This window comes from Tasmannia lanceolata, unplaced genomic scaffold, assembly GCF_043159265.1.
Source record: "Tasmannia lanceolata isolate RefF3 unplaced genomic scaffold, GAP_Taslan_0.1 ptg000008l, whole genome shotgun sequence".
NCBI lineage: Eukaryota > Viridiplantae > Streptophyta > Magnoliopsida > Canellales > Winteraceae > Tasmannia > Tasmannia lanceolata.
The window spans coordinates 6,543,895-6,555,509 of record NW_027518685.1 but is presented as its reverse complement, the minus strand read 5'-3'; the positions used below and the strand labels follow the sequence as shown (position 1 = coordinate 6,555,509).

Sequence of the window (11,615 nt, the reverse complement as noted above, 5' to 3'; positions counted from 1 at the left end):
GCCTCTCTCTTTTACTATGTGCGATTCGGGCTGAGTTGGATCCGGTTGAGCCCAACCACTAATAGCATTTCCTCAACCCAAGCCTGAGCCTCTGGTCGAGAATGGTCAGCCCCCTCACGACTCTAACCCGACCTGTCTAACTCGAGGTGCAGCTCGGGTCGGGTTCAACCCGAAAAAAATCATAGGTCAGCTTTTGTTTGAGTCAATTTGGGTTCTGTTGGACCCGGTCGGGTTGCCCGGACCTGCATCAAAACCCGGCATTTTGAAGAAATTTTTTTTATCATTTTTCTATCTTGTGTAAATTACCACTCTTCTACTATTCATCTCTTCATCTTCCATGCTTGTCTACTTCCCTTCCACTTCTTCTTCTACTAATCTTCCCTTGTCTATCACCATAACCTACCCAACTGACTCAACACAACATGAATTGGGAAATCAGGTCGGGTTTGCGATGCAATATACATTTTCCGGGTTGGGCCGGTTAGCCATCACCGGGTTGAGAGTGAGTTTGGGTTGGCGGATTAAAGTTTCAGGTTGGGTTCGCGCTGGCTTCAACCCAACCCGACCCGAGCTGCCACCCCTACTTCTAATCTGTTTCTCCCAAATCGGAAAGGTAGATACCAAAAACCATAGGGAAATGATATTTTCCCCTCATCTGGCGGATAAACCCCCGATGTGTTGGTCCACCATGGGCCATTGCTCAAATATGTGCTGGTCCACCATATAAACAGCCTTATTCACCGAACACACGTGCCATGAGTATGTTGCATAAGACAAACATGGGTTTGTACTTTGATACAGGGATTTGCTAGCGTCCATAGCATAAGGCATTTCGGGGATGGGCTGCTGCAAGTAAATCCCTTATACTTATATTTCCTTAGAAAATATTATACATGGATCTAGGTAAAAAACATAGCATGTGGGAAAAAAATTCCAAAATTTTTACTATAGCAAGAAATGTGTTCGACAGTACAAGTGGAAAGCATGCACATATGTTGGTTCCCTACTTAGTGAAGGGATTAATGGGATGTTTTAGCGGAGAAGTTATATTCTTCTTCATAAAATATTGGAATTGTTTTTTACAGGTATCTTCTTCTCTTAATTCAAGATTTTCTTATTCTTTATCATCTTTCAAGTGATCATGGCACACTATACATGTTCCCTAAGGCCTTGTTCGTTTGAGATTGTAGCAACCTATAATATAATTTTGGGTCCAATAATCGGATTGGGGGTGACAATATGTTGTCATAACCCCCTTTGCCTTTAAGCTCTCCCCCTTAGTGTTTAAGCAATGTGGCCGTTCGGCCAACAAGGTGACTGATAGCCTTGTTAGAGGAGGGGTGTCTGAAGAATCTTTGGGTTTGTTCAACTCTCTTCCTCCATGATCACTTTCTATAGTATTTGCCTCCAGCTTGTCTTTTCTATTCTCTTATTCTGTTGTATTATGACCATCTCGGTTCTCTTCACAAAAAATTGGCGATCATTCTAAAAAAAAATCTTGTCAAAAGGTTGTTGGTTCGTGATTGCACACTTCTAAAGTCCAGAGTTGTTTATATGTTGGGGACAACCATCTGTTTCACTCACGGCCGATTTGTCATCTTAGGAGGGCTATTTCGCCGAAAGGTCAGCGGATTTTGACCTATGCCTCAATTAATAGGTTGCTTTGGTGTTGTGCCTGCATTTTCCATATCATGATAAGTTGCACAAAAAAGATGAATGGAAAAATTGCCAATGGGTGACACCAAAATGCAAGAATTGTCAACAGGGACACAATTTTTCAAAATTTTAAATAGGGTTGATAAGAGGAAACTGAGCTCACCAAACTTATGGTGAGCTAGCTTGCCCAATCACATGGGAGCCCACTTTGTTAGGATGATCCAAACCATTCATTTGAAAGTCCCTTACATAGATGGGGGGTGTACCAAAAATCAGCTCCACAGGATCATCCTAACCCCTCCATTTGTGGAGGACAAAAATGGACAGACACAAATCTGCCCCATTTTTGTCCTCCACAAATGGAGGGGTTAGGATGATCCTGTGGAGCTGATTTTTGGTACACCCCCTATGTATGATAAGGCCTTGCAAATGAATGGTTTGGATCACTCCTCAAAATGTGGGACCCATGTGATTGGGCAAGCTAGCTCACCATAAGCTTGGTGAGCTTAAGTTTCCTCATATCCCCTTTTGATAGTTTGATAACCCCATTTCGTCTCTCTCTAACAATTTTTCAAAACTGAACCCCCCTTGGCAATTCTAGTATTTTGATGTCCCCCATTGGCAAGTTTTCCGAGATGAATCTGGTGAAAGATATCAGCACAACCATGAATTGATAATTGCACCAACCCATCTTGTCTTTTATTATTTAAAGAGCTGTTAAGGGTTATTACAGTTTCCAAAAAACTCTTAAAACCAATTAGCTCTTAAAAACCAATTAAAAAGGAAAATGGTTAAGCCAACGGATGAAGGGACTAATCTGGACTGTTGATTTTCATAATGACGGTCAGAATCATCCAGAATCAGACTCACCGACCCAAGCCTTTAACCCGAAGTCCAAAGATTCTTAACCCGGGTTAAGTTGTGTGGTTGAGAGGTGTTCTATACCAAATAAATTAACGAGCCCCTAGTCAAACAACAAACCATTAATAACTCTTCTCTGCAATTTTCATCTCCAAATTAGGGTTTCTCCAACTAAATCGTTACCTTTAGCTTCCGATTCGGGTAATAATTTCTCTCCGATCTCCCTCTATGGGGTTTTTGATTTTTATTGTTTTGTCTGGTATAAGATCTGTATGAAGATCATTATGTTTAGGTTTTATTTTCCTTTTTAACCCTCTGATTCGTGCAATTAGTAGAGGAAATTGTTTGATCCCTTTTTCTTTTTCTGGTTTCTAGGGTTTCAAGTATTCTCCCATCTATCTCTTTTGTTTCTGGTCTTATCTATGATCTCTTTGAATAATTTGTTTCCTCGTATTTAATTTTAGGGTTTTTTTTTTCTGTTTTTTTCTGAATCATACGCATATATTGGGGAATTAGTTTGATCGGTTTCTCTTTTCTAGTGTTAATTAGGGTTTTTAGTCTAGATTTCGTCTCACCGATACCTTGTGGATTTCTTTTTTTTAGATTTGATACTTGCATCGGGTAGGATTTTGGATTTTTATTTGGTTTTTATCTGATTTTGTTGCCAATTTTTCGATAAGATATTTTCTCGTTGTCAGGTTATTGGTTGTTAATTTGATCTTCTCTTCTTGTGTTGAGGTTATGGGTTTTTATGTCTTTTACCTTTTTCTTAAAAATATAAAATTAAACCTATAGTCTTTTTTTTTTCTGAGTTTCTTTTGTTTCATGGTTTCGTCTATGTATCTGGTTTCTCTGAGAATTTCCTGAAGGGAAATGATATCAGCACAACCATGTTTTTAATCGGCTTGTGAGAGCTTTTTGGGAATTGTAATAACCTTTTGACAGTTCTTTAAATAATAAAAGACAAGAAGAGTTAGTGCAATTGTTAAAACATGGTTGTGTTGATATCATTTACCTTTCCTGAATCTATGGTTATTTCAAACTTTGAGTAATCTGGTCGAGAAAAAAGTTATTACTGTCCTTCGCTGGCCATATATTAATCATGCATTGTTTATCAGCATGTGCTGAATTGCTTTCTTGTATATGGACAACTTGTAGTCATGTAAATTGCGTGCAAGATCTATTTTTTGCCTATCTATATTTAGTATAATTGGGCTTGTTTTGTCATTTCTTTCATTAAGCTGCAGTTATAATTGGGATATTGTTGGATACAAGTGTGCATGTTTTTTGGCACTTGATTAAGTTAATGTTATTTGTCATCATCTGTGTTAGTTGTTATGCCACTTGAAAGCTGTTAATATCCTTACCTTGTTTTTTTCATCCATGGAGTCTGAATTCTTTCTAATGAGAGTATCCAATCATTTTGTGTCACAATTCGATCTTTATGGATAATTACCATCACCATAGCCTTTTATTCCCTTGAATTCCCCCTTTTCATGTTTATTTAGAATTTCTTAGGGGCCGTTTGGATACACGGATTTTAGAATCCAGGATCTCTTCAAAATTGTAGCTAAGAGACAAGAGAAGAAGCTTACCCGCCGTCATTTCTGACTCGTTTTTTACTTCTCGCCCTTCTTTCCGTCAGCAAGAGAGTAGCAGATCCTCCCATATTTCCAAGTTTTAGAAATCTCAGGGCAGGAGAGATTTTTAAAACCTGAATTTCTCACTTAAAATCCAAGAAACGCCGTCAGGACAGCATACAACAGCTTTGATCATGAACCCTCTTTTACACTATTTTCAAACTAAAACCTGGATTCTAAAATCCATGTATCCAAACGGCCCCTTAGTAACCTCAACTTCATGGCGTTTATTGGCTCTGTAATCTAGGAGTTAGTCGTGCATCTTTATTTATATAATATGAAGACAACAATATGTGTTTTTATTCAGTTTGACTGCTTCTTTCTTTCCTGGGTGGAGCCTGGATCTCTAGATGTAACTTAAAGGCTAGAAAGAATTTATTGCAAAACCCATGACTTGACTAAATGTTACTTATATCTTTGCTATAATGTTGTGGAATCTGATGACTGCCTCCATTTATTTCAGCTCTGAGCACATTGTGATAAAGGAAGGAAAAGCTCTTTTTGTTTGGTCGCTAAGCTTTTCAACAGCCCAATTTCATGTCTGAGCTTGACATCCAGATTCCTACTGCTTTTGGTATGTTTATCGTGTTTGTTCCTTTGACTGTGAAATACCTGTGAAGATAAGCCTGAAACACCAAAAAATTTTGGAAATTTGTTTTTCCTTTTTTTATATGTTGGAATGCTAGCAAAAGACTTGGTGAGAGGTTTTTAACTTCCACGGACAAGAAAATTTGCAGAAGTGGGGATGGACTTCTAATGAGAAATTGAATTCGAAATTTCAATGGTTTTCAATTGGGCATGCTGTATTGCTTTGAAAATTTCAATTTCAGCAATTGGAAAATTATTTTTTGGGGATCCCTGTAATTCATAAGCTTGCATAATCCCTATAGGACTTGTTTTCTAGTTGCTTATCTCTCCTGTCTGGTTGGGCGAATGCAGATCCGTTCGCTGAGGCAAATGCTGAGGACTCCGGTGCTGGGTCAAAGGAGTATGTGCATGTGCGCACACAGCAAAGGAATGGTAGGAAAAGCCTGACAACCGTGCAAGGATTGAAGAAAGAGTTCAGCTACAACAAGATCTTGAAGGACCTAAAGAAGGAATTCTGCTGTAATGGTACAGTTATCCAAGACCCTGAGCTGGGCCAGGTACTACTAGTTCTATTTCGCTACTATCAAACAAGATATGGTCATTGTCAAACATTAAGGGGCTGTTTGTATAAGTGGATTTTGTTTTAGTTTGATAGTGGTTTAAAATTCTGGATTTTACAATGGAAATAGGTTGCAGATGTGGGGTTCAAGTTAGAATTCTATGTTTTAGAAAATTCTCCCCTATCATGGGATTTCTAAAACCTGGAAACATGTGACGATCTCCTACTCTCTCGCTCGACGGAAAGAAGGGCGAGAAATCCAAAAATGACCTACGGTCTCCTCCTCTCGTCTCCCATCCAGGATTTTGAGGAAATCCAAGATTCTAAAATCTGTGTAACCAAAGGGCCCCTAATTTTGAGTGACACAAAAAAAAGAATTCTGAAAATCCAAAACAAACAGGTTCATATCTGATGGTGTATGTTATGCCTGCAGGTTATTCAGCTGCAAGGTGATCAGCGTAAGAATGTCTCCACTTTCCTAGTTCAGGTACACTCACTACTCTACCATCCGGTAAATGGATGTGTCCTTCCCATTTGTTCTGTGCTAAAGTTAATATTATGTATTTGTATCGGTTGGATCAGGCTGGCATTGTGAAGAAGGAGCACATCAAGATGCATGGTTTCTAAGCACAAAGAGCTACTACATGTACCTTTGCTTGTCATCTGCAAACATATTATTATATATAGACTCTTAACAGATCGTATTAAAGGTAGACGTGTGGTGTACGGTGTACGGGTGGTTGTGTTAAATTTGGTTGATCTGATGTTTTTAGTGTCTTCGAGGGTGGTATTATTAAATATTATTACATGGGTGGTTGTGTGGAGGACTTGATCTTTATTAAGAATCCGTTCTTGTTTCTGTTCAATGTTTTTGCTAAGATTTATTATGATAAGATTAATGCTTGCACAAATTTGGTTACAAATCACAGTGTGCATATTTGGATTTATTTGAACAGGTTAATGTTGGAGATTGGTTTGAACAGGTTAATGTTAGTACTTGTTCATTTAAATGTTGTTCATTTAAATGTTAGCAAGGAACCTCAAAATTTAGTTAGTCTTGGATGTTATTTAAATGGATCGCACGTGCATTAAACGCGCATCTTTTACTAGTACTACAAAAACAAAAATAAAAAGCAATACAATTCTCAAGGAGGAAGGAAGTCAAACCACTCCAACTCCAACCTTCACTTCAAGCCAAAGAGTCGGCCTCCCCATTAACAGACCTTCGAACTTGATTAAAAACAATAGATGAGTCCGCAATTAAATCATCTATTTTATCAAAAATAGAAGAAAATCTCCAAAGGGACGACACCAACCCCTTCAACAATCTAATCACATTCCAGGAGTCTCCCTCCACAATAGTGCTATCCATGCTATCTCTATGAAGCCATTTTATGCCATAAAAAAGAGTTTATAATAATAGAAGAGTTGATGATAAAAGAGGTAAATACAATATGTAATAATAAAATAGTATGTCAAACTTGACACATCAGAAAAAAGTGTCCAAACACCCACATTAAGTCCAGCACTTAAAGCAGTACATTTAAAAGTGTCCAAAGGAGTGTCGAAAAGGGTGGACACACCTGTCGTGTCGGATACGGCAGGACACGTGTGTCAGCAATAAATTCAAAGTGTCGGCTAAATCATAGGTTTGTCTACGTTAATGTACTTCGTTCGTTCATGCTTGCAGGTCTCTTTTTCAAGAGAAATTATAAGATGAAAGGCCATATGAACACGTAAAGGTGATACGATAAAGGTACCGCCCTTGATATCTGATCAAACAGCAGCTCCTCAAAAGGTGAGCTGCTGTTGGATCAAATATCAAGGATGGGATGATGAGTATGTGTTCATAAGGCCTTTCATCATATAATTTCTCCTTTTTTAAAGTATAGTATTCTTCCTCTACACTAGATCTAGCAACCACAAACTACTTCTTACTGCGTCAAGTAACAAGATTGCCACCAACAAATTCTAAGAAGCAATTTAAGCAGTGACACTCCATAACTGGGAGGGATGGATGTCTCACTGCTGCCGGAGCAACGTCAAGGAGCAACAACGATGAAGGAAGTTGCTAGAAATATTGATTTCCAAATAATGTCTCGTAGAATGGTTTGGAAAAGGACTAAAAGCAGAAATTGCTCCGGTGGTGGATAGAGTGTGAACCGGTCTTCTCCGGTGGTTTTAGGGCCCAAGCCCTCCCTATCGTGCTCTCAATACTCTCTGAGAGTTTTTTAGATGGATTTTATGACCATAAGGGATGTTTTCAGGGGTCAGAGGATTTTCCCTGCACCCTTGGGAGTCCACCAACCCTCTGGTTTAATTTGTGAATGTGGATCGAATCTTGAGCGAGTTTCAGAGCCCTATTTGTCCTGTCTGGATGGAGGCTATTCGGTCATGGAAATTTTTGACTCGCTTGGAATTGCAAACCTCTATTGTAGAAGTCTTTTATTCTCCTTCGGGCAGGGGCCTAATTTGGAGAGACCCCTTTGGGGCCACCGGTATCCTCCGAGATCTCATGTGGGTTCTTTGGGAAGCCTGAAAGACTGGGATACTAGAGGAAGATGATTGGATTTTGGGGTTAGGGAATTCCCTGGTCGGTGTGCAGTGGAATCATCTCATAGGGGATTCCCGATCGGGAGTGACTGGTTATGCTCACAATGCAATTATAGGAACTTTGGCATACGCTACGTCTGTAGAAAATGCTTGCTTCATCGTAATAAAGAAACGTCAAATTTAGTTTGTAGACCGAAGCAACCCCAAGTGCAACCCCCCCCCCCCCCCGAGTAGAGGAAGGATGTCTTGAGATCCCGATGTCGGTGGTGGAAGATAGAAAAAGATACCTTAAAACATGTCTCATTGGAAATTTGAAATCTGGATCCTGGCTCATGGAGGATATTTGGAATTGGGCCAAGAATTCTGGGCCATCCCTATCTGGAAAAACCTCTTGCCATCAATCCTATGGAGATCCTTTTCTGCTCTTCTTCATAGGCCTATCCTCTGGCATGGGGGAGGATGCATTTGGGGAATTCCTTTCCTCCCTCAAACCTTGGTTCCCTGCGTATAACTCGGGAGCTTGAACTATTCGTGTAAGCTTTTACAATATCCTTCTTCATGCTTGGTCCCCCACCACGGTGGAAATTCTTGGATCGCATCTGGGTCAGGTTCTTGAGACCCAGTTTTTCGATAATCACTCTCATTGTCTAACCTATGCCTCGGCCCTGGTTATTTCCACTGTTTGGAATGCTATCCCTAGTTCAATTAATTTAAGGGTTGATTCCATTATTTACTCGGTGGGAATCAAAGTTGTATATGAAGACAATATTAATTCCCTGGCCTTGTCGGCTGTAGGAGAGAGCACCAGTAAAGACAATTTTCCCCTTTTCTGAAATATCGAACAATCCTTTCTGATAAAGGTTCTCCGGCAAAGGCTTGTTTACCGGAATCTGTGGCCTTGGGCGCCGGACGTGAAGTAGATCCGGTGGTCCCACATTCAAAATTTGAATTCCCCACCTATGCTCCTATCCTCATTGTCTCGTCAGGAAGCAGGAAGGTCCACAGGAAGGCCCAGGTGATGGGACCTGTGTCCCTGCCATCTAATTCGAAGTAAAAAAAGGTAGCGCCACGTGGTTCAATGGGCAAGGCAGGTAGAAAAGAAATTGTGGAACCTTCTAGCTTTAATTCAGTCGAGGAGCGGAAGGCTCTCAAATTGAAAAATAGATTTTTTCGATCGAAATTGAGCGTGGATATTAAATCCACACGTGGGCATAAATTTAGAATTAGAAAGGGTTCGGGTACGAATATTCGTGTCTTGGCTACCCGCGGTGGCCTCTCATCTTTGGGTTGGAAATCTGCGTGTTCACACCATAAAAATGGGCTTAGAAAGAAAAAGCCTCTTTCAGAAAGCCTACACGAACTGAGTTTGCTTCAACCCTCTTCTCGCATAGCTATGTCTGAAAAAGCTTATTGTGGAGGCCCCAGTAATTTAGGGGATGGAGAACCTACTTTGGTAGACGAAGATTTAGAGCTCCTAAAATCTCTGAAATACAACGAAAAACTGGCTAGGAAGGAATCCCCTACGCCAACTGAGATGTTGATTTCTCCCCTGAAGAAGCAATGGTTGAAAGAAAAAGAGGCAATTCAACGTCTGGGTGCTCCCTCCTCCCAGCTCACCATAAATAGTACACCTAGGGGTTGCAATGGTTCGGTTCCGGTTCGGTTCGACCCCCAAACCGAACCGAACCAAAATTTGAATCGGTTTGGTTTTACCAAACCGAAACCGAATTTTCAGTTCGGTTCCGCCAATTTTGCAACCCCTTACTCATAATCATTGGAAATATTCGGTTTCGGTTCGATTTGATCCCCAAACCGAAATTTGAATCGGTTTGGTTAAACCAAACCGAAACCGAATTTTCGGTTCGGTTTCGGCTCGGTTCCGGTTCGGTTCGGCCAATTTTGCCACCCCTACATACACCCCTTCGTAATCTGCGTATCTGCAGTAAGCTATTGGAAAAAGAAAGACGAACGCGGAGACGCTTATGGGAGGAGGAAAAACAATCAGCGATTGTTACCTTGGAAGCAAAGCGAACAAACTTGGAGGAAGATACTCCTGACTTAGGGTCAGGAAGTCCAAAAGGTGAACAGGGTCAGCGACAGCAATCTAAGCCTCCAAATAGGTTAGACAAAGCAGAAGGAAATTCGATCTTAATCACTGAGGGTGAATCTGAGAACCCTGATTTGCAAGGCTTTGCTAATTTCTTGACAATGGGAGATGTATTGGGGATGTCATACCAGGAAAATATTGGAAAGACTAGAGAATTGTTTCATTCGACGCAAGCGGAACCTGCAGTGGATGCAAGCGGAAAAACCAAAAAGGATGACCCATAAGCTGAGGTCAAAGATGAATCCTTGGAGAAAAATTGATCTCTTAGTGAGTTAATGATTGTAGGAAGTGTGGAAGTCGGAATTAAGAATGATCTAACCAGGGATGCTGGAGTTAACTCCTTATAACAAAGATAAGATGATCACTCTTATAGCCAGGTCTTTTTGGGAGGCTGAATTTTAAAAGATCTTAGTCCGGGGGCACCATAGCCTTGCAAGACGATGATCCAAGACTCTTGGGTGGTGGCCAAGTAGCGACTGGTGGTCTCACGTAGTTTAGGTGGTACATACTTTGTGGATGTAAGAAGATGTACAGAAAATGGTTTTTTGGAGGTCTGTACAGTATAGGGATTCTTTTTGTGTAGCTTAGGGATGTATTCAAACCAAAGCATATGACTTATCTCGTTGGACTGGACCCAGCTTGTTGGTCCAGTCTGCCTTAATATTTTGTAATCGCAGGATGGGACTACCGGTCCCGATTGCTATCTTAATATTAATGAATTTGTCATTTTTCAAAAAAAATAAAATAATAATGTCTCGTAAAACATATTTGAAAATCGGAATTTTTTACACTGTTGTAGCTGATTTGGAAATCTAAGGATCTGATCTAGTTCAAAATATCAACCAAATTCAAATCTAAATCTTATGGGTATCCAAACGTGGCCTTAATGCCAATTCCGCAGCAAATCCAAATTTGAAAAAGCAGGCTCAGGTCATTTTCCAAAACTTTAAAAAATTACTGTAAATGAGTGAAACGTTCATGCTTATAATTTCTAAAGCCTAAATCTAAATCTTAGGGCCTGTTTGTTTTGAGTCCAATAATCGGTTTGGCACTCACGAATGGTTGTCACAATCTTAAGGCCACGCTTGTTTAGGCCCTGTTCGTTTCAAATTGTGATAACCAATTGTTACCAAAAAAGTTAGGGCAGTGATAAATCGACTCCCAAAACTAATTATTGGACTCAAAATCAAGTTTAACAGCTGGTGGCCACAATCTAAGACGAACATGGCCTTGTTCGTTTGTGATTATGACAACTGATTGTAAGTGCCAAACTGGTTATTGGATTCAAAATTACATTTAAATTGGAGTCCAATAATTGGTTTCACACTCACAGTCGCTTGTCATAATATTAAACGAACAGGGACTTCATATTATGATTGTGAGTGCCAATTGAACTCAAAATTACGTTTAAAACTGAGTCCATTAATCGGCTGTCATAATCTTAAAAGAACAGGGCATTAGATTGCAAAGGGCCCTGTTTGTTTTGAATTTTGAGAATTCATTTTGAGCTCAAAACTGACTATTAAACTCAAAATTATGCTTAGGCCTTTGTTTGTTTTAGATTTTGAGCCCAAAACTGATTGTTGGACTAAAAAACAGAGCCCTCGAGGGCTCGTTTGTGACAGCCAAATACTAAAAGAGATAAGTCATG

General features: G+C 39.9%; 1 protein-coding gene across 1 annotated transcript; it reads left to right on the top strand.

The window, feature by feature from the left end:
• The first annotated feature begins 2,563 nt into the window (after nucleotides 1–2,563).
• LOC143884131 (protein translation factor SUI1 homolog) lies at nucleotides 2,564–6,170 on the top strand. Its single transcript, XM_077387535.1, has 5 exons — nucleotides 2,564–2,718; nucleotides 4,621–4,731; nucleotides 5,097–5,302; nucleotides 5,738–5,791; nucleotides 5,887–6,170. Exons 2-5 carry the CDS (start codon nucleotides 4,695–4,697, stop codon nucleotides 5,929–5,931), a joined length of 342 nt encoding a protein of 113 aa, XP_077243650.1. The 5' UTR covers nucleotides 2,564–2,718; nucleotides 4,621–4,694; the 3' UTR covers nucleotides 5,932–6,170.
• The last annotated feature ends 5,445 nt before the right edge of the window (nucleotides 6,171–11,615 follow it).